Source organism: Trichoderma virens, assembly GCF_000170995.1.
Source record: "Trichoderma virens Gv29-8 chromosome Unknown TRIVIscaffold_5, whole genome shotgun sequence".
Classification (NCBI taxonomy): Eukaryota; Fungi; Ascomycota; class Sordariomycetes; order Hypocreales; family Hypocreaceae; genus Trichoderma; species Trichoderma virens.
Window position 1 is genome coordinate 1,592,603 of NW_014013744.1, and position 25,482 is coordinate 1,618,084.

Sequence of the window (25,482 nt, forward strand, 5' to 3'; positions counted from 1 at the left end):
TCGGAGATGAGGAAACAAGACACTGTCTCAACCAAGCCAGTCGCAGGGAGTCAAACGCAAAGTTCCTTCTTTTGGGGTAGCACTTTTCATCTGGACGAACATTTACCTAGACGAGCCACGGCAGCTGGCTGCATCGAACTTTCTAAAATCTCATCATGCACAAACAGAATGGAACGTCAAGACATCTTTTAGCCTATATCACGTAGCTTGCTGTCCATGTGACCGGATTCCCATCTTCCTAGAACCTCGTCTTACACGAATGACGCCATGAAGAAGTCGGCAGCTCGTCATTTTTTACAAACATCCTCCCCCCCCCCTTCCAAACGATTTGATAAAAGTTCGGGTCTTCGCACCATCAGAGGACTCATGTGATCATGTTCTAATTGAAAGTTCCGTGTCGGCCGTAAGGATGAGGCTCGTTACACGGCTGCTGGATGCGGCAATGGAAAAAAAAAAGGGGGGCGGCATCATCTCGAGAGCGAAACACTCGGTCATATCTTGGACCTGTCAGTGACGGCAATGATTTTGTAACGTTCCAGCATTGATGATAAAGTTCAAGAAGCTAATGAATTAATTCTTTCCAGCGAAACGGATGGATTAGATGAGATACGTTACTTTTTGCTCGGGTTGTAAGTGGAAACAACGGGCTCCTTGGAAGCCCCCCATATTCCGCGTCTTAGACGCAATCCAACCATGTCTCAGCCGCCCCCAAGACAGCACCACCGCATTCCGCAGCGCCCAATCCTCGATCATCTCGATCAGGCCACGAGAATTAAAAGGGATCCAGCTGCTACTACTATCGTGTAGCGTTGGGGAGATAAAGTTTACGTGGCTGAGGCGGGGCGCGGACCACCCCAAAACAGCAATACCGTGGCCCTTTAGCCCATCAATATAAATAGTATGATGACAATCTGCCTTTCGGTAATCATTTGTTGATTCATATTGGCTCAGGTTGTGTGTTTCCATCATTTTCTGTGCTGAAATCTTTGTTGCGATACCGTTTTTGTGGTGGAAACATAAGCGAAAACCAACAAGATGCTGCGCTCAAGCTTCATCAAGGCTTCTCCCGTCCTGCCCCGTCTGCAGCGCTGCCTCGCGACAGTGCAGACGCCAAAACCGGCGCCCAAGAGGCAAGGGGATATTTCGGATTCCTTTGTCTCGCTGTCGGGCGCGGAGCAGGCGCCGCTGCCGGATCGCTTCAGACAGCTCAAGTTGGAGCTGGTCAGGGGTCGTGAGAAGGAGATTGCAGCAAGCTGGACGAGGCTTCTGCGGACACTGCAGCGAGAAAACGAGGTTATTGCAAAAAAGGGCCCTGCAGTCATTCCCCAAGTAGAATTTTCTGACCTGGACAATGGGTTGAATAATGAACTCAAGCAGGAGATCAAGAAGAGGGGAGTCGTGGTCGTACATGGTGTAATCCCAGAAAGCGAAGCGCGGGGATACAAGACCCGCGTGGAAGAATATGTCAAGAAAAACCCACACACAAGAGGTAAGGCTTCTCTCTCTTATATGTATTGTGTTGATTTGGGATGGGGAGACATGAGGGCTAATGGCCAAGGGCAGCTTTCCCGGCTCATGATCCGCAGGTCTATGAGCTGTACTGGTCCGAGTCACAGATCAAAGCTCGCTCACACCCTTCCATGCTTAAACTACAGAAGCATCTTATGTCAGACTTTTGGCACACATCATCTCCAAATGCCCCCATCTCTCTTGACATACCGCTATCCTATGCTGATAGGCTTCGTATCCGCCAACCCGGCGATGCAGCCTTTGCCCTTGGCCCTCACATTGATGGTGGAAGCGTCGAGCGCTGGGATAAGGACGGATACGGACGTGGCCATGTCTATGATAGAGTGTTTGAAGGTAGATGGGAGAAGTATGATGCCTGGGATGCCTCCGGCAGAGTCGATGCCGTCAACGACCTTCACAACGGCCTAGGAGCATGCAGTGCTTTTAGAGCATGGCAAGGCTGGGTCTCTATGAGTAAAGTTGGACCAGAGGAGGGCACTCTGTTGACATATCCCTTGATGCTATCAACTGTGTACACACTTCTGAGGCCATTCTTTAGACCTCTTGACACTACTAAAAAGGGGGATGCGTTCTTGGATGAGAAGAACTGGACATTTACTGGCGATGCTGATATGACTAGTGACCTCCAGGGGGCTTATCCAGGACACGGACAAGAGCTCAATGATGAGCTTCATCCTCACCTGGAGCTTTCAAGGACCATGACGCATGTGCCCGAGATAAGCCCCGGGGCTTTTGTGGCATGGCATTGTGACAGTAAGTCACTTCCTCTTTTCTCTCTTCTTTAGAGTTCTTACTTTGTGCAACTGCTGACATATCCTTTAGCCATCCATGCCGTCGACAAGGTTCACAAGGGCCACTCCGATTCGAGCGTTCTCTACATCCCCGTATGCCCAGTGACAGACCTCAACGCACAATACCTGGTTAGACAACGCCAAGCCTTCTTGGATGGCACACCAGGGCCTGACTTTCCAGGCGGCGATGGTGAATCAAAACATATCGGTCGTCCAACAGAGGAGATGGTGCGGCGATGGGTAAATGCCGAGGGCCGGCAGGCAATGGGCTTGGACAGGCTGATTGCGAGTCCTTCAGCTTTGCCTGGAGCGAGACAGGTCGTGGAGAGGTTTAACGCGACTTTGGGGCTGATTTGAAAGAGTTTATTTTTATGTAATTTTTGGGTTTGGATTGGTGCGAGGATTTGTCTTTTGCGCAAGTGGCTTTGGGTCCCATGGCATAAGTTGGCCAGCTGTTTGAAAATGAGTGGAGGATGAGACTGTATACTATCTTGGAAGCATTTGTAATATGATTGATGAATGTGTCGCATCGAGTAGCGTCGTGAACTAATAGGACCTAGTTTCTGCTTGATTTGATGTCCGCTTATTGATCAGTAATAAAAAAAGAAAAAGAAGGAGAAAAAAAAAACGAAAAGAAGGAGGCGGGATAGCCAACACTGTGCTGGATTGTCAATGCCATGTCAGCGTAAGGGCTGAATTGTTGCTCCTGAATCCCGTTCTTGGGTTTCGCATTTCGCATTTGTCCTCAATTTCTAAGCCGCGACGCTCACCCTGCGGTTGATATCTAAGCCGCTTTGTAAACGGAAATGCAAACTTCGAATCCTTCACTTGGTGACACGGGTTTTGAATCCTTCGGCAGGTAGAAACGGGATGCTGTGTTGGTCAAATCCCTTGTGGGTTGCATTTCTACTTCCGCGGATCTGCGAAACACCTACTAGGTATTTGTTATTTGTCATTTGCTATTGAAGATGAAGTACGAGGTGGCAGCACTGTGCTGACTGAATGGCCGAGTGCCGAGCTATTTGCCATGGGCCAGAGCACCTTTGGCCTCTTTGGGAAAAGAGAAGAAGGAAAAATTGGGAAAAGAGACCAACAACGTGCCGGTCATTTTGCTGTGCGGAGAGACAGAGTCATGGGCATTCGATTGGCCCTTGCTCTCGAGCTGCTGAACGCAGATGCAGATGGCCAGATTGGCAGCCCCCCCTTCGGGTCGTCGGCCTTGCTTCGCACTGGCTCGGCTTGCCGTGAAGCTTGAATCCCGGTCAGCCAGCATGAACCACATGCACAGCAACAGTATAGAGCAGCTCACAGCTCTACTGTGGTGTGTTGTACCGGATATTTGCGATCCACAGGGGGTCAAACATGGCCTATGAGGTTGGCATCTCGCTTGATTTGACCGCTCTGATCTGCTGTTGGACACGGGCTGTGGCTTCGATTCGATTCTAATTAGTAATCCAGCGTTGTGCTGCGGGCCGTTCAGCCTCAAGTCCTGCGACCAGCCAGCTCCCAACTAATACGCGGGCTAATACGCCTTGCCTAGGAGGATCCCCTATTGGGAGGATCCCTAGGGAGAGGATCCGTCCGTGGGGGGCCAAATGTCTCTCGGTGGCTTGTCCATGAGGCGATTGAGTCAAGCCGCAGTTGCGAGGAAGCGGAGCGAGGGACGGAGTGCGGAACGCGGAATTCGAGCGAGGCAGTGGCCATGATGTGAGGATCTGAGATTTGAGTAAGAGGTAGCAGCGGTTAGTAGTTAGTCTGTGGTTAGTCTGTAGCAGATGCGGAGACCACCTGCTCTTTCAGGAGGGGGATGAAAATGTTTGAGTCGTATACGGGTAGCTACAGGTAGGTACTACCTAGTAAGTAAGTAGTTGGCGTATATGTGGCATGAGGTACGACGAGTAAGGCTAATATAGGTACATCTACTCCGTATTAGTATAAGACATATACAAGTATATATATACCCAAGGCCGCTCCCTCTCTTGAATTGAGATCTCCAAGCTGCCAATTGCCTCATCCAGACCTCTACCATCTTCTTCCAAATCATCCTAAACCTCCAATCAAATCATCCAAGATGAGCTACTCTCTCTACGACGCCTCCGTCCCCCTGGCCAAGAGCGCCCTCAACTCTCTCGCCAACATCCTCAAGCTGGGTGAGGCCTCGCCCAACGCGGCCACCCTCCTCGCCGCCCGCATCCACGACGACATGCTTCCTCTGGTCTTCCAGGTCAAGATGGTCACCGATACCTCCACCAAGATCGTCGCCCGTCTGACTGGCGTTGAGCCCCATGCCTGGGAGGGTGAGGTTGAGACCTTTGCCGACTGCTACGCTCGCATTGAGAAGGCCCAGGAGATCCTGGCCGCTGCCGACAAGGACGTCATCAACCAGCGCCAGAACGAGCTCGTTACCGTCGGAATGGGCTCTGCCGGAACCTTCCAGATGGCCGGCGGCAGCTACATCAACGGCTATGTTCTGCCCAACCTCTTCTTCCACCTCTCCACCGCCTACAACATTCTGCGCAAGGAGGGTGTTCCCCTGGGCAAGCGGTCCTACCTTGATTCCTTCATCGGCCAGTACATCAGCCAGTAAAAAGGAGAATTGATGTCAGCAATTGACGGAGGGAGAATAAGCTGAAAGAATGACCAAGACACGGGTTCTATGTTTGTATTCGAAAAAGCGCTGTTAAACCAATACCCGATGGATTCTCTCTCGCAAAATGAAAGAGACGGCAATGCATTAGCAGAAAAAGTGAATTAAATAAATTATTCCTTATGAAATGAAGCACAGTTGCCCTTGCCTGATATGTATGTCTTATGTAGTTCGTTTAAAGTGAGGTTGATGGAATCCTCCGTTCCAGTCAGCAACCGCCGAAAAGGTACGTACATGCAGCTTTACCTCAGCATCGCCGTCGCGACGAAGCTACGCCAGTAATCCTCTCTCTCCGATTATTATTAAGCCCGACCTCCTCTCGATTCCTCCGCCACCACAGTGCCACGACCTCCTCCCACAACACCAGTAGGAAGCATCATGTCGCCATACTGGTACGCTCTTCGGCTCATCCAGGCCTTTGAGGATCGAATCATCGATACTGTAAGTGCCTACACAGAGCGGCGCACTCTGCCTCTCGCACAGCTATCGCTCACGCACAGCTCCAGATTCTCCGCCAGCCGGGCTTCCATAGAGCTGTCGGCCGCATCCATCGCGCTATCAACGAGAAGCAGCATGGCCGGAATCCGCACGAGCCGCTCGCACCGGGAGAAGCGACGGGTACGATACCGAGTTTATAGATTGAGGGAGAAGCTAGACTGACGAGAATATCTACTGCAGCGGATCCGAATCCGGGAAATCGAGCTGATGGATTTTTCAAGCACTTCATCGGCGAGCTGAAGAATCAGGCTCGTGGAAAGCCAACCGATATTTCTACTAAGCCGCGTACGAAGTGAAACGATCCTAGCCTTGAGCTCGAAGCGAAATCCCTACTTATTCCCGCCGCGGCTGCGATGATGTTGCGTCACGGACGAAGAAGGCGGCGACTTGCACTCGCAAAGGGCATAGCTATGCGCCGAATATCTTGCATACGTACATTGCCGGCCGAATACCGAAAAGAAACGCCGCACCTCGACCATCACCACTCTGAGCATCAAGCGCATCGAATGGGCATTGTAAGCCCTTTCCTTGAGATGGATGTAACTCATTGGGTTCACACGATGCTTAATCATTGCATGCGCATCATGGAGATGCAGGAAAGGAAGAGCAGACACAGGGCACTTGTTGCTGTAAATACCCTACATCGCGCACTACGTGGGACATGGCTACCTGATACCAACATCGGTGATGGCAAGACGTGAAGAATACGTCAATGTTGATATGACTTATGACTTTGATACCCTGAATGGAAGGCCCGTACAAGTCCTATTGGACATTGCTTCCTTGGGTGACCAACAATGCTGTGCTTGATCAAAACAAATCTCTTCGATGGAGCAAGGGAACCAGGTTTAGCTCTATAATGACTAATAGTACGGTCGCTTTCAACAACAAGCATCCATCCGATATGGTGTAGTGGCTAACATCGCTCGCTCTCATCCTTCGAGTGCCGAGCAGCCCTGGGTTCGATTCCCAGTATCGGAGATCTTAATTTTTTTCTCAGTTATTTCGACATCCCTCTTCATGTATGAAGCTGTGATCATTCTTTTTTTTTTGTAGGTTCCCCGATTATTCTTGTTGAAACGCAGATATATAGATAATATTGAACCCATCATTTCAACACCCTGAAATTGCGTGGTATAGACTAATTGGTACTGTTATTCCAAGTGAACTATAAAAATGGCTCGTCCAGTCATGCAGCAACTGAAAACGCCTGGTATTTATCCATCAAAAATCGATACCCGCGCCTCTCTAAATACAAAACATTCCTGACCATATAACAGCTGGTTACATATAAAAGCTATGCGCATTCGATCTACTCCTATCAAAACCATCCTCAAGCAGCAAACTGGCCCCAATCTCCCCAATTGGGAGGGAGGCCAATATCAAGATTTGCTTCCAGGGCATCTTCCACGGCGTCCAAGTTGAAGTTGGGATCGATGTGCCCAAACACATCCTGGCCTGAAATTGCGTCAATGACGGAAAAATCAATGACATTATCAAAGCCCAGGTTAGAATTCATGGCCGCGGAGTCTCCTGCCGGCGTAGGGCCTAGATCTTGAGCTGCTGGCGCGTCTTGATCATCAACTACGGGCTTTGGCGGTACTTCAGCTGGTTGAGGACTGAGCTCCTTGGCCAGCGTATTGGCTGCGCGCTCCATTTCCCTTAACACGCCTTCTCCAAGCCCGGCGACGACTCGGGCGCTCCAGTAGTGTTCGCTATAAGATCGAAGAAGGTCGCAGTTTCTTTTGAAGGCGTTCATTGCTCGCGTGCGGAACATTGGCAGTCGGCTGTGTCTCATCTTTCGATACTCAACACTCAGAGCGAGAGACACTGCGTAGGGAATAAAAGGAATTGAGCTTAAGCAATCCCTTGGTACTGCGCACGCAATGCGCTCGGCTGCTAGTGAACGACGGGCATTGGCAGACGGCGGCGGCAATGTCGACGCTGCGATTATTGTTCCTGGCCGAGGAAGCCGGCACGATAGAATTATGACGGCATGGTAAAACGTTTCAATAGTAGCTGGTAAGTTGGTTAGAAATCTAGCTACACATGGCTCGTTTGCGAGAGCTTACCAATGAGTGATGTCGGGACTTTTAAGGCGTCTGCATCCACAATCATTGCTTCAAGAACGGGAAGATCGATATACGCGACTTTATCAAAACCAGACACTTGCGCACTGGGGCCAGGGCGATATAGCTCCACCACCTTGTCTAGCCATTGTGCTACAGAAAGCAGAAGTCGGAAGGCAGGCTGACGTTTCCTAATACACGCATCGAGATCCGCTCCTATGTCTCTCTCATGGATTAGACATGGCCGTCCATACATGGCGGCATTGATTCTGTCCAAGGCCCAGACTGCGCAAAAGAGGTTTTCCAGGTCGCCAAAATTTGGGCCATCGTATCGGAGAAGGTGCAAACCCAAAGTCTGGATGTGGTGAATTGCCCTGCCCCCAAGCTGAGCCGGTAAGTCGGCTTCTTCAGCGCAAGTGGGCTGAGTGTAAAGGGATAACATAGTGAGTGCCTGTATGTGTACCACTCTATCAGGAATAATACTGGTTTCCAGGATGGCACGGACCGAGGAAGACAATGCGCTGGAGAATTCGGCGGGTCGCAATGGGCTAGGCCCTTTATTCTTCAGACGCAGAAAGGGAGTCATCTGTGGATCAGAGCCAGCTGCCAAACAAGCAAGTTGTCGTAGCACAATATTGGAAGGGTTGTCCGTGGGTCCATTGAGAGCGGCTTCCGGGATGACGGGAAAGATGGGGTGAACTCTCTGCAGAAACAATGCTTTCAATCGGGCATAATCTTCTTCAGGGGGCAGACAGGATAGACAGTGCTCTCGCACAAACGGAAGCATAAAGCTGTCCATGACAGGTGGAGGGCGCGAGGTGATGAACTGGGACGGCTGTCCGGTGGTAGCTGCGGGAAACCAGATGCCCACGTCTCCTTTCTGCGATGAGGCACGGGTCACACTCGGAACTGCTGCTTCCATGAACATGCCCTCTGGGTTTAAATCACCCACAAAACGTGACGACTGCGGCCGCGCGGCGATATCCTGCGCAATTTGTGAAGCAGGCGTATTTGCTTGCGTTTCGCCATAGCCAAAGGCTCCTGGAAGGGGTCGCCGCGAGACGGGTGATGGATGAGTGTTTGGACCAGCTCTGCCGGTTGGCGTCGCGGCGTCTTCTCCGCCAAGCGACCTCATACGGACTGAAGGCGTGAGAGATGATCTAGAAGCTCCAGGTCTTGTCAAGGCGTCAGTAGTTTGGCAAACGTGGGGGTGATGCAGCAAGGCCTCACGAGGACTGAGTAGGCGACGTTTCCAGCAGCACTTTGTGGTCGTCGAGGGAGGCGTCATCAGCCATGGCATCCTCTGCATGGTTGCATTTCCGCTTCACAGCCGTTAGCAAACCCTGGAACAAGACATGCGGCGAGAGTGACGAAAGTGACGAGAATCACGAATACCTTCTTGCGTCTGCACGACAGACAGGCTTGCTGGACCTGTCTCCGTTTCACGGGCAAACCGCCGCGGGCGGGATCTGACGCGACGAACTTTACTTTGCGAGCCGGCACGGACATGGCGACATTGCCTTGGAGCGCTGATTGGGCGTGGATCATTCGGCACCTGGAAGCGCCGTCATTTTCTGGCTTCTCACGACGGCGGGCTGGGCCAGAGGAGCAGAAATGAGCAAAGGATCAGTGAGGCATGACGAGTATGAACTTGCCCGTCCATATTATGGGGTAAGATCGGTGGTAACCCGGAGGAATCAGCCTTAGCGAAAGGCGAGCACTCGGTAATGCTCAACAGTGCTAAGCGGTTAGTGGCCGTTAGCAGGCGCTACAGGGCCTTGGCCGCCCGCGATTCCGCCGTCAATGCTACGACTCGGTGAGCTAAAATTGATTCCATCCATCCATGGATACATGTACTAAATCACGTCAAGTGCCGAGTTTCGAATATTAATTTTATAGCGTCCGTCTTCACGCTCGGCAATCTTGGGCACCTATCTGCACATGCAGCCTTATCTCTGCAGAAAGCTACGAGGATGTACATGTTCCCACCCGTGCTAAGCCCTGCGGCACAGGTACGAGTACCTGTACCTGCGCCAGCCACTGAGCTTTAGTGGACAAGGCACGCTCTTGGTTACTGCACCAAGTGTTGCGTGAATGAGAAAGTCTTGGCTACATTATAACATACGATTGCCTATAGAATATTAGATGAGGGTGATGAAAGAACTGACTCAGGAATCTTTGAAGACTATCAATAGAATTATCTCAAGGATTGAAATACAGCCTGATTGCACGATCAATGACTAATACGTGGACCATCAAGGTACCCAGCATCTCTCCACCTCACAGCATTATTAAGCATACCTACCTAGGCATGTACCTACCTGTACCTATACTAGATTCACGTCGTCAATATTCAACCATGTGCCAGTCTCGGCCCCCAGATATAGAGGCATTGTGAAGTACATCATCCATCCTGTTATTTGTCAGTGTGGCCGAGGAAAACAAATCCGGTGATTGATGGCAAGCTGGACTGTATGACATTCACATTTGACATGGGATACACATAGTCTCCGATGACCACCGTCACAGTTACTTTTCAACCGATCAGCATGCATTTGGTACTTGTTTTGTTAAGATCTCTCATTCTACCCATTTTACTTGCCACATGAACTGCTGTATTCACTGCAAAAATTGGGAGCTGATTTGTGATTGCGAGCTGGGGGGTTTGGTGGTGATCCCTAACATCCGTCTTCATATTTACCCGCGTCTCGTTCTACACCATCGTGCGTGACAGATGGCTCTCTAACAAATTTTCTTGATGGCGATGGTACTCCTAATAGTTGCTACCAGTTTCTTTTATCCAGGATCACTCCATCTGTGTATATATCTGCGGGCTCCTCTCGGCCAAGTGCCTCTGGAAGTCGTACATTTTCACCTCTAATTAAAAAACACCATATTCCAACTAAAATCCTTCAATATGATGCCGCTATTTGATATTGCTTACCTTCTGCAGCAAGACAGACGGGCAGCCGCTGTGCATGAACCGCCTGTCTCATCATCTGCTCATCGGCCTTCAAACACACGATCTATGGGTCAACAGTCAAACGACGCTCGTGAGCAGTACTACCAGCTACACCGAGAACCTCTCGAGAAGCCATGGTATTACCGGAAACGAATGCTACCATTTGCAATCGTCATGACAGTATTCTCCACGGTCCTAAGCTGTGTGGTGTTGGCGGTGACATTGACCCGAAAGTCCATCTTCATGATGAAGTCACACCCCAAGGAGACGATAACACAGTCCGTGATGACCATGACCACATATTCTACAGTTCAAACCAGCATTCCGCAAGATAGTTTGACTTTCATAACAGCATCGAGCAATTCTTCTTTGTCATTGACCACAATGGTGAGCGAGCTGCCGTCCATGACTGCCCTAACAACTGCGACACCGCCCTCTCCAATCCCGGCAGCCCCAATCCTCTCATCATCAAATCTTGCTTCGGTTTTTATTGACCGCCGCAATAGCAATAACTACTGGGAGGTTCTTCTCTGGCAAGATGGAGCAGGATCTCTATCCTATATGGATAGGGATTCTGAGCGGAAGGGCCTTGGACGGGTTCAGACCCTGCTCGAAAACATACCCAAGGCGAAAAGTGGAACTCCTATGGCAGCTGTGGCGGATGATGCCGGCATCGCGCATTTATTTTATCTCGATGAGGATGATATTGTGTCTCATGCATTTATGAATCCTGGTGGCCGTTGGAAACGCGGAGGTCTGTCCACCGGTAGCAAACGCACGGCCGCGCATAGACAGTCAATGCTCTCAGCGGCGTTCCATCAAGGTGAACATGACACTAATGTGGTGGTACTGTCGTACCAAGATCCAGACGGCAATTTACAGCTCGCAATGTCGGAAGACGCCAAGAAAAATGACTGGTATACCGTCAATTTCAGCTCTTTTACTGGACGCCACGGCATTGGAGATTGGGACGGGATTGGCCATGCCGTCGCAGGTGATTGGCAGAACAAGAAACAGGATCCTGATGGATCGTTTAATGGACTTTTGATGGCTGTGGAACAAGAGGGAGGAGTTACGCCGTGGGAGTGCTCGGTCGACTTTCATGCATCTTCAAAAAAGCAGGTCGAGTGTCATGTATTAGACGGAGCGTTCCTAGGTGGGGAATTCCAAAGATAATGTGCTGGTTTCTCAAGGCACCATTAGTAGTGCTAACAGATTCTGTGTCTTAGATTCTAACGGAGAAGGGATATCTCCATCTTCTCGAAACAGCCGATTTGCGTGGATTCGCACCGGCCATGGCCAGAGCAAAGCACCAGCGGAGACGCTCCCATATGAGTTCGCTTTCCTGTATCTAGATTCGAAAGGAAGCATTGAGGAGAGCCGTGTGGGAGTTGATGTACCGAGAATTCCAGGCGAAGGGTTCCATGGGGATATGGTTTTTGATAGTCTTGCGACGAATGGCAATAAGACGGTGTATGCGAAATCTGGCGACAATGTTGTGGTGTTTAGGCTAGATGCCGATGGATGGCAGTGGAAGGTCGATGGAATTGTCAACATGACTATTTCTGAGACTGATTCGTAGAGATTAACGCTTGTATTTATCTTTATTTGTTTTTTTTTTATGACTGCAAACTTGTCTCTAGGAGTGTTATTTTTGTCTTCGTAGTGAGAAGAAGGTCTGCGTGCGTGCCGTGTCAACAATAACAATAACCCACATGCACTAGTTGATGGTGAGATACTCAACTAGCTTTGTCTGAGCCAGATATCCATCGTTTGGTTCACACTTTTCAGTTATTACCCTCCCCACATTCAACAACGCGTTGGTTGCGTACCGCTCGCCCTTGACCGGGAGGGCGATGTTGATAGCTCGATGTATCGATACACCTTAAGAGAAAACGCGCCAGTATCCATATGCTGGTCGATATTGGATGCTCAAAGTTGTTTTTCTAAAAGGAATTATCACCAGCTGTCGCTTCCTGTAGGATCTCAGACATGCAGCTGTCGATGAATGCCCAAATGGTTGGAAAGGATTCAACTCTGCCGGAGTCGGTGGGGCCGGCTGTCCGATGTACTCGGGCGCTAAGCCCCAGCAGGCAAATTGTAAACAAAGGGATCCGAGTCGAGCATGGGTTGATGCAAGGGCTACACGCATCTATGCGCGTACACAGTCGTGATAGGAGAGGGGCAAGTGTCTGACGCGGTTTAGGCCATGTGTGGGTGCTGTGCGTACAATAGGCATGTTTATAATGGGCATTAGTTGAAACCAGGATTCTCCAATGTGCCTAAACTCTGTGATGTCCTGTAATCTGTTCCCACGGCTTGTCCCGATTAATATCGCCCTTACTATTCGAAAATAGAAAGGGATTTATAAAATTCAAAAGAAACAGACATATCGAACATGGAAGATTTGGACCTTCCTATTGCGCTGCGCCGCAGCCGGCGATCCGGTGAGCGCATAACTATCAAATCGGAGGTGCTTCCGGCTGCTTTGACGCCTCCAAAGACTCCCCACAGGAGAAAGAGAAGCGCTCGTTTTTCTGATCCGGGTCCCTCAATAATTTCAAGCGGTCTTACACCAATGGTGCGGCGCACATATCTTGCAACTCCGAAGAGTCAACGGTCCGCCTCCCACATAACAAGCCCCAGTTCAGCCCCGCGACTGAATCGGCGATCCGGTGCTCTTAATCTTCATCAGACCGTCGATGGTCGCGTTGAGCGCCGGATGCGCCGCAATGGTCTCCGTGATCTGCTTAACAAGATTGAGCAGGAGAAACGGCGCAAAGAACAGTCCGCTCAAGCGCAAATTGCCAAGCTCAAGGCTGAGGTCAGGGCTCGAGACAGTGAAATTTACGACTTACAGAATGCAACTGTCATCATGGATACAGAACGAATATGGCTTCTAGAGCGACAGGTTGAAGAGCTCAAAGATGAACTTACGAGGAAGAGCTCGGCTAAAGAGGGAGCCACTCAGCATTATAGCTGGGCGAAGGCATCGAATAATGCATCGAAAGATGATTTGATGGACATGACTCGACATGAAGATCATTTCGGCAACAGCACCATGTTACAACTGCAAGCCAGCACACCGCCAAGAGCAAGATCCTCGTTTATGACTCCTCCTGCAACGAGTCCACGTATACCTGCATCTCCATGCTCCCGGGCTGGCTCGCCAACTCCCGGGTCTCGTGATGCTCCGTCGTGTTATCCAGATTCGGATAAGCAACTTCTAGAAGAACAGATTGCATCATTGCATTTTGAAGTACATAAATTGACGGCAACTCTGGACTCATATCATGCTCTTGGTGAGCGCATTGGCGATGCGCTATCAAATGGCCCTCTAGAAAGAGGCAGGGCTTTCTCTACCCTTGAGGCTGTTGAGAGCCAGGTCCAGTTACTATTACAAACCATGTCTGACCGGGCTGCTGCAGCCTCGCATCTCACGTCTGCTATTGGTGCATTGGGATTTCCAGGCGACGGTGCTGGCGAGATGGTTTCATCGCTCGCTGCCAGCTTTCGGGCTGCTCGTATCGAGCTAGAGTATCTCACGCCAGGAGAAATCAGGCTGCCGCACACTTCAAATGGCGCAGAGGTGCTAGATCTGCTGTTAATGCACCTGAGAGAGTTAGTGAAGAAGTCTAAGGAAGACGAAGAGTCAATTGACGGGTATCATGAGGTTGAGCAATCGTTACGCAAACAGCTCGATTCAAGAATCACCGTTCTGGATGAACTTAATGACAAGATAGCCGGAGTATACAGCATGCTCGACGAGAAAGACAATCGTGTCAGAGAGCTTGAAGTTGGCAATGACCGGCTTAAAAGCGCTGTTGACGGCTATGTTCGTGATATTGCGGAGTTTGAAAAGCTCATACAGCGTATGGAGAAAGAGCACCAAGAATCTACGAATATCCACACCGCTCAGCAGAAGTCGAGCGAAGATTTGCTCGCAGCTAAAGATGCTACTCTCTCTGAGCTGGAATCCAAAATTGAAGAGGCAGTTGTTCAAACCGCAGAGCTCCTCAAGGAGATGAGCGCTACTGAAGTTAGCCTGACTAGACAAGCGGCTACTATGAGTAGAAAACATGGAGTGGCTCTCGCGCTTCGCGATGCGCGAGTATCTGAGCTGCAAGGTGGGATTGATAGGGTCAACGAATCACTGAGGGTTGCACACGAGACTATTCACGCTCTTCGAATCGAAAACAGCGAGATGAAGGGTCAGATAGAAGAAGAGAAGAAGAAAGCCAAAAACGCCATGGATTCAATGAAAGAAGAGCTGCAAAGAGTCTTGCACTTGAGCAAGAGTTTCCTTGGTGATCCTGGTGGTGATCCAAGTAGCGGACATGATGGTCATGAGTCAGGGACCTCCCGGACTGTTGTACGCTCGGGAGGATACTTGGGAAACTTGCTGCGGAGAGGGAGAAGGAGATACAACAGTGGCCGGGGGCTCCTCAATGAGGATGAAGTAGACATTTGAAGCGAATATTTATAACACTCTGGTAGCTCTCTAGCTTATATGATTACTTGATTTATCTAGCAATACTTGATTTATCTAGCAATACTTGATTTATCTAGCAATACTTGATCTATCTAGCGATACTTGATCTATCTAGCGATACTTGATCTACCTAGCGATACTTGATCTACCTAGAGAAAGTTGATCTACTTGTAGAAATTCCATCTAGAGAAACTTACTATTTCCCCCGGCCCTACATGTAGTCTCCCGATTTTGCAGCTACATGTAAATATTGCCCTCTTGCAAATCCCAGGATGTCATCATACATGTCACGTATTTGGCAAGGGCAAAGAGAGAGTATAGAATAGAGACATCAACTTTCATAAAATTTCATCTATCATATAACATTAGATACCTAAGAAAGCAAATACTTAACCATTAGATCATTGTTCGCTATGCGGCTTGCTGAGGCTGTGTGTGTAGTATGAAAACTTGCTAAACGGAGTCAAGAGCAAATGCATGGAGACCACGGTACAAGCTCTCCCCAAAGCGAGAGAACCCAAACCCAAAAATGAATGCCAACTTTTCCTTCTCGTCCACTACCCTGTCTGGGTATCAAAGGGCGTGCTCCCTTATTCGTTAAACTTCCAGTTGGGCGTGTAATCCGGATGCAGCTCCAAATCTAGAACTAGGGCTCGGAACAGCTCGATGGGCATGAAGTTGGCCTTGAGAAACGCGTCATTGAACTCTTTCTCAGACATGTGATTGCCCTCCAAAACCTCGCTTCGCAACTTAAATAGCTGCAGTGCACCGAGCATGTATCCGGCCTGGTAAAGTGGACCGTAGTCGCCGTTGAAGGACCTTCTGACTTCACCTTCGGCCGTGGACCTTTCGTGGCCAACCCATTCAACCAACAAATCGATGCACTCTTGGGGAGACATTTTACCCAGATGGAACTTGAGAGAGAAGATGATGCGGGCACAGCGGTGCATTCTCCAGAACATGGTGCCAATCCGATCTTCAGGAGTCTCGAAGAAGTCACCGCGCTCCCAGAAGACATACTCCCAGTACATGGCCCAACCCTCGATGCTGAACGGGGTAGTGAAGAGCTGCCTGTGGCTGTTGTGTCGCTCGCTCATGAAGAGCTGGAGACGATGGCCTGGGATCATTTCGTGAAACGCGGTCGCGCGGGCAAAGTGTCTGTTGTTGCCACGCATCACCATCTTCTTCAGCTCATGTGGCATATCAGCAGTTGGATAGGCAACCATGATGAGCGGTCCGCCCAGGAAGAATGGCGCGACCTTTTGCATCTCGGGACTCATCATCGTCATGCGAGACACTTCCTCTGCCAACGGCGGGACAGTAACTAGATCGTGCTCCTTGACGAAGGAGGCACCTTCACGAACGAGCTTCTTAACAAAGCTTGTTTGCTCGCCGGGCGGGACAGCGTGCTTCTTCACAGAGTCCAGTGCCTTCTTCCAGTTATCACCGTAGCCAAGCTCCTCAGAGGCTGCCTTCATCTGCAATTCACAATAGTGGAATTGTTCCTTGGCCAGCGTGATGAGCTCTTCGGGAGAGTAGGGAATCATCTCGGCCTCCAGCTCGTTCATCAAAGCCTCTCGGCCAAGGGGCTCGCCAATAATATCACCGGTCTCTCCTTGATGCATTCCTGCCAACTTATTCTGGATGAGCGGGATGAATTGCGACATTGCAAGGTCGGCTGCTTTCCACGGCGCGGTAACCCACCAGTCGAACATGGGATCGTACGATGAGTAAAAGTTGAAGAATTCTTGGAGATGGCCTCGCAGCTCTGTGACCACCTTGGAAGCCCTGAAGGCAGCCGTCTTGCTAATCTTGATTCTGTCGTTTTCAATGCCTTCCTTGACCTGGTTGACCAGCCTTGCAATGTCGTCGAGTTGCTGGGCGACCCGCTCATTCGACAGGGGGTCGACATCTCGGCGAGCTTCGCACAGCGTTGTGATAAGCTGTGCAAAGGGAATCAGGCGTTGGATCTCCTTGTTTGCCTCCTTCTGCGCATACAATTGGTGGTTCTTGCGCCTGAGGAAGTTGCGGAGAAGCAAAAAGTCGATCTTGTCCGACTGGTTGAGGGCCTCAAAGTCGAGGCTGAACAGGGACTTGAGCTCATCTGAAAAGTAGCGACGCAGCCGTTCGTGACGGCCGGGAGAGACGGAGATGCTGTAAAAAACTTCAAGCTCCTCGACATCGACTCTGATCCTCCTCACGCGATCAGGCAGCGATTCGGACGAGGCAGTTTGTGCTGGCTTTGGCAACGCGACCCAAAGATCTTCCATGTTACCGCCACTTGGGCTGGTACCGCCACTTGCACTCGACACGCCGCTGCCATCGAGGGACGGGTCAATGGACGGTGCAGTCGACTGAATTGTCGACTGGGCCGTCTCAACTTGGCTGGTTTCACTCATTGTGAAGCTTCCTAATCAGTAATAAACAAAACAAATCGCAATGGAGACTTGAACAATGGGCAGCTCGTTGCTGTAAGCTCCACGCTAGGGAGTTACTACTTTTACGGTGAGGGGAGAAGCTTTTGCAGGCTCGGAGAAGAAAGCTCCTGACATTGTACCGTTGATACGCGCGAATCTAGTTTAGCGGTTTTGTTCGTGTTTATGCCGGGCATATGTCGAGTTGCATAAAATAGTGTACGAGTGGCCTCCGTAATGCTCCGGCCTCTGCGAGTCGGCAATATTCAGCCGACAACGGACTGTCCATAATAGCGAGGTGTAGTTGGCAGCATCTTGGCAGTTGAAACAGATGGGGTTTGGAGGAACCAAAACTTCCAAAAGGAGGAGATCTGAGTTTTGTAATAGGCGCAGATGAATACGAAACAAAAGACAGATTGGCAACCTTCTCAAAACAACGGTATCGCCGAAAGCCAATTTCCGATCAGCCACAACTCGCCATTCCCTCACGGTCCGAGAATTGCCTAAAACGGCTTACAAATGTTGTGCCGAAAGCCGGTGCCGACGCCTTATCATGACTAGTAGAGAAAAGGCGTGGGCTTGATTTGATAATAGTTGGTGCTATTCACTCTGTCTGACAGAGTGGAAGTAAAACTTTTTGAAATCGTGATACACCATAGAATATCTGTTTAACAAAGAGGAGGAAGAAGAAGAAAACAGACCGGAGAAGAAGAAAAAAATACGAGGAAAAAAAATGGCATCGACCCCTTTTCGCTCTATTCTGCGGCGTCAGCTGCAGTTAGCGTTTCGCCCACGACCCCAGCTTCGTGCCCAGTCATCTTCACCAAATTCAACCCAGACTCCGGGTAAAATGTCACCGGAGACATCAAGCAGCGGCTTGCCCACAGTCGCAACATCAGCACAAAATGCAGCGGCGTCGCTTCCCTTATGGCAGCGTCTGGGACCGATAACTCGCGTGGCCCAAGCATATGCACGATCTCAGAAGAAGAGGCCATATGTGACTCAGACCATAAGCACCATCTTCATCTTCTTCAGCGCCGATCTTGTCGCTCAGAGTATGAATGATGATGATTACGATCCTGTACGGACAGCACGGAATGTCTTCATCGGAGCGGGTACCGCCATTCCAGCATATAAATGGTGAGAAATACCGCTTTCTGCAACGGAACCGGGAGAGAATATTCAATGCTGACGTCCTTCTCCCTCCAGGTTCCAATTTCTCGCCAAAAACTTCAATTACTCATCTCGAGCAGCATCCTTGAGTGTAAAAATAGTCATGAATCAACTGCTGTTTGCCACTTATATGAATGTCTACTTCTTCAGCATGCAGGCCCTTCTTACTGGTGAGGGCATCAACGGCGCTGTACAGCGCGTCAGAGACACTCTACTCACAAGCTGGATCAATTCCTGCAAGCTATGGCCTTTTGTCATGGCCTTCAACCTTTCCTATGTACCTCTGGAATATCGAGCCCTTTTTGCTGGTTTAGTTAATCTTGGATGGCAGTCCTATCTGAGTCTCCTGAATAGGTGGGCAGAGCTTCGTCAAGCTGAAGCTGCGGGAATGGCAGTTCAGCCTGCGGCGATTGCTCAAGCGGCATGAAGCTATGACATGTATTGGACTGGAATGATTCCATGCGTTTATAAAAGGCAATGGTGGATAAAAAGGTATAGAGGTTGACTTAGACAGCACGCACTGCTTTGTGAATTGGTTAGACTTGCTTTGTTCTTGATTTGAACCAATGTATTTCGCATAGAGTTTTCTGTAATTACAAGTTTTAAGAATGTGAATATTCCTGAAAGAAAAGGCGATGTAACTAAGAATATACCATTGAACCCAGGTCTAGACAGCTACGCGCCTCATGCCTTTGCAAGTTTGACGTAGCAATCCTTTGGTAGATTCACAAAACTCTCATCAATATCCGGTGTGTTCAACGACTCATCCAGCAGCTGAAACTCAAAATTCCATATCAGCAATGTCATTGCTGTTCGTAGCTTCATATACGCCAGCCTCTTCCCAAAGCACTGCCTAGGTCCAGCCGAGAAGACGAGACTCGGCCCTGCATTCTGGTCAAAGATTTCCTCTTCTTCACTCCCATCAGCACTCTTGACCAACTTGAGCCACCTCTCTGGCTTGAACTCAGATACGTCATCTCCCCAACAGGGAACGCGGTCTTTGGACTCTTGTGACTCCAAAGAACGCAACGACTCGGGGATCGGTAAAGCTGGCTCGGTCATGGATGGGCCTGTGACTGTCAGTATGACATCCGTACCCTTTGGAATCGGAAAACCCAGGATTTGTGTATCGCAAGTCGATGTTCGGGCAATAAGTGTCGCAACAGAGCCGCAGCGAAGGGATTCTTCCATGACAGCATCCAGGTATGGCACCGATGTTTCACAAATCTCCGACATGGTTGGGAGCCGAGAGTCCCGATAGGCGTTGGAATGAGCCTGTCGCAAGGCATCGCGAAGGCGAGCCTGGACGGACTGGTAGGCTGACATGTGTTTCACCCACCATGATAGGCTGGCGGCTGTGGTATCGTGACCACCAAGGAGATATCCAAGGATCTATTCAAAGTTGTATTAGCATATTCCCTCACTCGGACGGATGTTAGCACGTATATCTTACTTCATCTCGAATGGCAGGTGAGTAGTAATCTGGTAACCGATCGGCTTCCTTGGCAGCATTCATCTCTCGCCATAGGAGTTGATCTAGTGCACTCTCGCATCCTTCCACGCCAGCCAACATAAGTCTAGGGAGACTCCGATCTATCTGTTGTTTTATCAGGGCCCTTCTATTCCACTGAGCTCTTGCATGTTTTGGTTTGAACAAAGCGAGGAATTGTGAATAGGAGGGAAACGGGCTCGCCTGAGCTATGGATAGCATTTTTGAGATGTCAAAGAGGGCCTCTAGTTCAGGTATGGCTCGAGCTCGTGAAAAATGGACCGATTCGCCCTCGATGTTTGGAAAGATGGGGTTTGTCGACTGCACATGATGAACTTCATGCTGTAGTGCGGACTTTGTATCGTCCATACCAAAGGCGACACCACATATCATGTCGAGAGTCGCTGAATAAAGGTCACTCCCTGCCTCGAAAGGCTTACCATGAGCTTTATATGTCTTTAGATTCCACAGGGTAACAAGAGCAGCGGCTTTCTCGTATACGCGAGGCGCTGCGACCTGCTATTTGGTTAGCGCACCATCCCTTGAGCGTGATCCGATACTCGAGACGAACCTTGTTGAGAAACTTTGATGTCATGAGGTCACGAACAAGTTTCTTATGGAATTTGAATTGAGGATCCGTAGTTGGCATGGCGAAATGGAAATACGGAGACACAATGCTGAAATATTCTTTATTCCTGGTCCCTCTATCAAATTCTTTCAATCGCCGTGAGCAAATGTCCATGACTTCACGGTAGTCGGACACGATGACTGTCGGCGAGCGGAATGGAAGAAGGAAGACCTGACACAGCGGTGATCCATGCTCCCGAGGCTGATTCCATATCCATTGCCGACGGTATCGTACTTTTTGCATAAGAGGTACATCTCCAAAGACCTTTTTGGCGGACTCCTTGTTATATGGAATGCCAGGTAAAGGCTTTGGCAGAGCGGCAAGGTAGAGACTGTAGACCAAGATTATGGCGAGGGACCCCCCGACGAGAATCCAAATCAAAGCCATAGTATAGATCGAGGTTCAGTGAATCTTTAATAAAAAAAAGAAAATCGCAACGCATAACCAGGAGACGAATTATAGCGGCCGGATTTGACTGAAGAGAAGATCTAATTTTAGCAACTAGGTTCCGTATAAGCGAAAGGACTTTCACGCACCAGCTTGTAATTAGGATCGACAAATCTATTTAATAAAATGCGACGCCACCCACGCTTGTCACTCGGATGAGTTAAGGGGATTTCGGCTCTTCGGCTGGCGATCCAGTGATGTTGGTTGACATGGGCAATAGCCAAGCCGAAATTCGATGGATTGATCCAGCGTTTTCTATTTTCCACAGAACAGCTTGCATGTCTCCACGGAGGAGAAGCGATTTTTTATGAGCTGACCATTGGTCGAATATTCTAATGTGTCGAGGGAGATTGTCCGCTTGAATCATTGACCGCTGGATGTCTTGCAGATCCGTCACGTGGCGCGGTGAGAACTTGAAGGTGTTGCAAAGTACATGTACGAGGACTGGCACCAAGATCCCCCCTTGGTTTACACTCGTAGTTTCTGGCAATGGTATGAAAATATGCAATATGAAGATCCAACAAAATGCGTATGCTCGTACAAATGAACTGCATCACTTTCTTGGCTGTTGTCTATCTCTACAAGCTGTACAATCCTTGTAAGATGCGCGAAACTACGAACTAGCGGCGGAGATTGGAGTGATTCGGAGTCGAGCAATTGGAGTCGAAATGCAGTCCACATGCGTGCGTGAATACTACATACATCCATGTAATCACACACATATAAAGCTCAATCAATCACCGGAATAATGCTCTATTTTCTATTGTTGGTACATCTCTCTTGTACTGATTGGTTGCGTTTCTTGTCTCGTCCCACCGCGGATCTCATGCAGATCAAAGCGCAGGCACCGGAACATAGGCAAGAAAGGATACCCAGGCAATGAGGCTGATCTGTTGGCCGATGATATCGACACTGTCATGATCTATTTTGGAGGAGCACTAATAATAGGAGCGAACAACCTGAGCTGAATATGTGTGCACTCATACATTGATGCCGCGATCACTGCTGAAAGTGGCGAAAGCCACCGAACAGAGAGTCACTACAGCTCTAGACAACGTACAGCTTACAATGCAGATTGAGGAACACCGCATCTGCCGTTTCAAGCCATGCTTATCTTGTGATACTCGGAGGATGATATGAAGCCTCAATGATACGTGCGCCTCAGTTGTGTGCATGTACATGTAGTGTTACATGTTGTGCACACGCCTTGCCGCTGAATCATCAAATCGCAACAGTTCAACCAGTCCGTCTTGAAAGCTGGCATCTCCCGTGATTCCGCTATTAAGATAATGTGTAGAAAAGCATACCTGCGCTTGCGCCAGTTCAAATTCTCACTTGGTTAGAAATTCAGGTCAAAGTACGCAATCATTGCAATAATACCTACCTATAAAACACAAGCTCAAGTGTGCATACCCATGCATAGATGTGCCAAGTCCAGATCAGCGGCAATCTGCAGTAGCATCGCAGGCGCTGTAAAAAGACCCGATGTCGCTAAACCACAGCCCTGTCAGCCACCGCCCAGCACCTAAAAGGGCCTAGGTCCAGCGATAAGATGCCAGGCACGGGACAATAAGACGTCATCGGACCCCCCTAAAAGCTGACATCAAATCGAGGTGAGCTTCAGCAGTTCTTGTGCAACACCACCAGCAGCTCTCGCCGACCTCGTGACGATTCAACTTGTTAGCCCGGCTTCTAGACCGGCGCCTGTCCTGATAGAAGGCTCGGCCTCGTTTCGGCAAGGCCATCGCTCTCCTTGGATGCCAATAACTCGCTGCCGGCGCCATGCTCTCCAAGCTCTTCTCGACAGTGGTAAAGCTCGCTTTGCCGTCATCGCAACGCTCGGCTTCGATCTATCCATACCAACCCTTGAGTCAAGATGACGATGGCGAGAACCCAAACGATGGCGAGAGGCCATATGAGCCCTCCCAGGTATCCGATGCGCAGCCCAAGGTCCATCGAGACGCGGCGGCCATGATGCTCATCAAGCTCGGCCGTTCACCAGACGAGATCATCACTGTTTCTCCGGCCGACGATGCCCGGATCCTTCGCCGTATCGACATCGCCCTGCTTCCGCTTATGCTATCTGTGTACTTTCTTCAGGCCCTCGACAAAGCCACGCTATCGTATGCGTCCATCTTCGGCCTCATCGATGACACGGATTTAGTTGGCGACGAGTTCTCGTGGCTCGGTAGCATTGTTTACCTAGCACAACTCATCATGCAACTGCCTTTGGCATGGGCTCTGGTCAAGCTGCCGATCGGCAAATTCACGAGTGCCATGGTTCTTGCTTGGGGAATCACCTTGGCGGGAATGACGTGGGCGCACACTTTTGGACAACTCATGGCTGCTCGTTTCTTTTTGGGTGCCTTTGAAGCTTGCGTTGGTCCGGCCTTTGTTGCTATAACGCAAATGTGGTGGAGGCGAAGGTGCGCTATTGTCTTCAGACCATTTTCATCCACCACTGACGGATTCTAACGCCTTTTAACAGGGAGCAGACGATGAGAATTGGTTCTTGGTATTGCATGAATGGGTTGACCTGGGTGGTGAGTTGATGGTTGTGACTTTCATGATGGTTGGCCACTAACAAGAAATGTGCAGTTTGGAAGTCTCATTACCTATGGGCTTGCCAGCATAGATTCAAGCATGAAGCCCTATCAGGTAAAAATTGCATCTCGTATCCCTCTCTGTTCATACATATACTAACACTGTGTAAGATCATATTTCTTTTCTTTGGCGTCCTAACTGTCGCGGTATCTGGAGCCATGTTCTTTTGGATGCCCGATTCTCCCACCGAAGCAAAGTTTCTCAGCGATGAAGACAAAATCCTTGCTATAGAACGACTTCGCAACAATCAGATGGGGGTCATGTCGCGAGAATGGAGATACGCTCACTTCTTTGAGACTTTGCAAGATCCCAAAACCTGGCTGTGGGTTGTCATGATCTTTTGCATCTCAGTGCCTTCAAATGGCGTATCGACTTTTGGACCACTCATCATCAAATCCTTTGTTACAGACCCGTACAGAACAATATTATTCAATGTTCCGGTTGGTTTGTCGCATGTCTTGGCTGTTTCATTGAGTGCGTATGCATCAATGAAGTGGAAGCTCAAAGGGCCGGTTATTGTCCTCTTGTGTATCCCACCAATCATTGGGTTTTCGATTCTGCTACATTTCCCACACGATATCGAGCATCGAGCGATTTTGCTTGCAGGATATTTTTGCCTTTCCACATTCACAGGCATCAGTAAGTTTTCTTTCCAACTCGTAACCACGCGCAGCGGTAACTAACCCGTGACAGCACCACTCATCTATTCGTGGTCTGCGCAGAACACGGCTGGAGATACCAAGCGTAAATGCACCTCGGCACTGGTGTTTATTGGTTCGTCTGCTGGAAATATCGTCGGGCCCTTGCTTTTCACACCTGATGAAGCTCCGTCATATTCCAGAGGCTTACGGGCGAACATTGTGTTTTTCGTCATGGTTATTTTATTTGTTGGCATTACATCACTGTATCTGAGATATCTCAATTCCGATCACGCCAATCGAAGAGTGGCACTAGGAAAGAATGCAGTTATTCTAGACATGAGTTTGGAAACGGCAGAAGAGGTGGAGCGCATGGAGTCATTGGAGCAAGCGATGCGAGAGGGAACCCAAAGACTTTCTGAAGAAAACGGTGATACTCGATTGGGAGGGGATGAAGAGAATGGAGTGCAACCGGATGATCTCAAGGGCCGAAAAGCCTTTGCAGACATCACTGACCTCGAGAATGAGGATTTTGTCTTTGTGTTTTGAGTTGCTGGCCGTCGAATCAGCCCTGGATACCCCATTTTCTTTTACATACCTTCGCAGCTTCATCTCTTAATTAGAAGCATACTAGACAGAACTGAACCCTCTGACACAGTCCAGTAATTGGCAATCAGGCTCTGATGGGCCTGCGCTTGAGTGTCGTGGCCGCGAGTGATTGGCCACCTCCGGCCAGCTGAATGGCTCATTACTACCTGCAGCCTGATTTTGCGCCCCGACTTTGGTATGTATATTACCATACCTTTTAATGGCTTGCATTTCCCAGTATTTAATGTCAAGGATGTGAAACCCCGCGCGAAACCACAAACCTCTCATCACGCACCTTGAGATGAGGCGATATCCCCGGCAAGTCAACCACTAAGTTGGTACCTGATCTGATGAATTCTCTTATACCATTCATCAATCTATACCTTTAAATACGCTGTGATAAAAATGCCTCCTTCTGCGCTCTCGCAGACTATAGCCCAAGATTTCAGGTGGCAAATTCTGATCTGCACGCTTCTCCTCCCATTTACATACATCCTTTGGTCGAAATGGAC

At 49.5% G+C, this 25,482-nt stretch overlaps 10 protein-coding genes across 10 annotated transcripts; 7 read left to right on the top strand and 3 right to left on the bottom strand.

Moving 5' to 3' along the window:
* Window positions 1-965: 965 nt before the first annotated feature.
* On the top strand, window positions 966-2,848 carry TRIVIDRAFT_86541 (uncharacterized protein; the record flags this gene model as incomplete). Its single annotated transcript, XM_014102449.1, has 3 exons — window positions 966-1,489; window positions 1,564-2,283; window positions 2,353-2,848. 3 exons carry the CDS (start codon window positions 1,036-1,038, stop codon window positions 2,676-2,678), a joined length of 1,500 nt encoding a protein of 499 aa, XP_013957924.1.
* Window positions 2,849-4,350: 1,502 nt separating this feature from the next.
* Window positions 4,351-5,093, top strand: TRIVIDRAFT_215870 (uncharacterized protein; the record flags this gene model as incomplete). Its single annotated transcript, XM_014102450.1, has 1 exon — window positions 4,351-5,093. The coding sequence occupies one exon, from the start codon at window positions 4,393-4,395 to the stop codon at window positions 4,906-4,908; it is 516 nt and encodes a 171-aa protein (XP_013957925.1).
* Window positions 5,094-5,337: 244 nt separating this feature from the next.
* TRIVIDRAFT_73872 (uncharacterized protein) lies at window positions 5,338-6,053 on the top strand (the record flags this gene model as incomplete). Its single annotated transcript, XM_014102451.1, has 3 exons — window positions 5,338-5,409; window positions 5,475-5,586; window positions 5,647-6,053. 3 exons carry the CDS (start codon window positions 5,347-5,349, stop codon window positions 5,760-5,762), a joined length of 291 nt encoding a protein of 96 aa, XP_013957926.1.
* Window positions 6,054-6,799: 746 nt separating this feature from the next.
* Window positions 6,800-8,463, bottom strand: TRIVIDRAFT_36693 (uncharacterized protein; the record flags this gene model as incomplete). The annotated part of the gene is made up of 2 exons (XM_014102452.1): window positions 6,800-7,485; window positions 7,539-8,463. The coding sequence occupies 2 exons, from the start codon at window positions 8,461-8,463 to the stop codon at window positions 6,800-6,802; spliced, it is 1,611 nt and encodes a 536-aa protein (XP_013957927.1).
* A 1,989-nt stretch (window positions 8,464-10,452) lies between these two features.
* Window positions 10,453-12,079, top strand: TRIVIDRAFT_63863 (uncharacterized protein; the record flags this gene model as incomplete). The annotated part of the gene is made up of 2 exons (XM_014102453.1): window positions 10,453-11,653; window positions 11,727-12,079. 2 exons carry the CDS (start codon window positions 10,453-10,455, stop codon window positions 12,077-12,079), a joined length of 1,554 nt encoding a protein of 517 aa, XP_013957928.1.
* Window positions 12,080-13,036: 957 nt separating this feature from the next.
* On the top strand, window positions 13,037-14,803 carry TRIVIDRAFT_133185 (uncharacterized protein; the record flags this gene model as incomplete). Its single annotated transcript, XM_014102454.1, has 1 exon — window positions 13,037-14,803. A coding segment is annotated over one exon (1,767 nt), but the record flags the coding sequence as incomplete, so codon positions are not given.
* A 510-nt stretch (window positions 14,804-15,313) lies between these two features.
* TRIVIDRAFT_179152 (uncharacterized protein) lies at window positions 15,314-17,259 on the bottom strand (the record flags this gene model as incomplete). Its single annotated transcript, XM_014102455.1, has 1 exon — window positions 15,314-17,259. The coding sequence occupies one exon, from the start codon at window positions 17,257-17,259 to the stop codon at window positions 15,580-15,582; it is 1,680 nt and encodes a 559-aa protein (XP_013957930.1).
* A 994-nt stretch (window positions 17,260-18,253) lies between these two features.
* On the top strand, window positions 18,254-19,003 carry TRIVIDRAFT_37060 (uncharacterized protein; the record flags this gene model as incomplete). Its single annotated transcript, XM_014102456.1, has 2 exons — window positions 18,254-18,543; window positions 18,613-19,003. The coding sequence occupies 2 exons, from the start codon at window positions 18,254-18,256 to the stop codon at window positions 19,001-19,003; spliced, it is 681 nt and encodes a 226-aa protein (XP_013957931.1).
* Window positions 19,004-19,260: 257 nt separating this feature from the next.
* Window positions 19,261-21,080, bottom strand: TRIVIDRAFT_55825 (uncharacterized protein; the record flags this gene model as incomplete). Its single annotated transcript, XM_014102457.1, has 3 exons — window positions 19,261-19,968; window positions 20,030-20,581; window positions 20,637-21,080. 3 exons carry the CDS (start codon window positions 21,078-21,080, stop codon window positions 19,261-19,263), a joined length of 1,704 nt encoding a protein of 567 aa, XP_013957932.1.
* Window positions 21,081-23,114: 2,034 nt separating this feature from the next.
* On the top strand, window positions 23,115-24,931 carry TRIVIDRAFT_147767 (uncharacterized protein; the record flags this gene model as incomplete). Its single annotated transcript, XM_014102458.1, has 5 exons — window positions 23,115-23,566; window positions 23,629-23,683; window positions 23,739-23,798; window positions 23,855-24,383; window positions 24,438-24,931. The coding sequence occupies 5 exons, from the start codon at window positions 23,115-23,117 to the stop codon at window positions 24,929-24,931; spliced, it is 1,590 nt and encodes a 529-aa protein (XP_013957933.1).
* Between the last annotated feature and the right edge of the window lie 551 nt (window positions 24,932-25,482).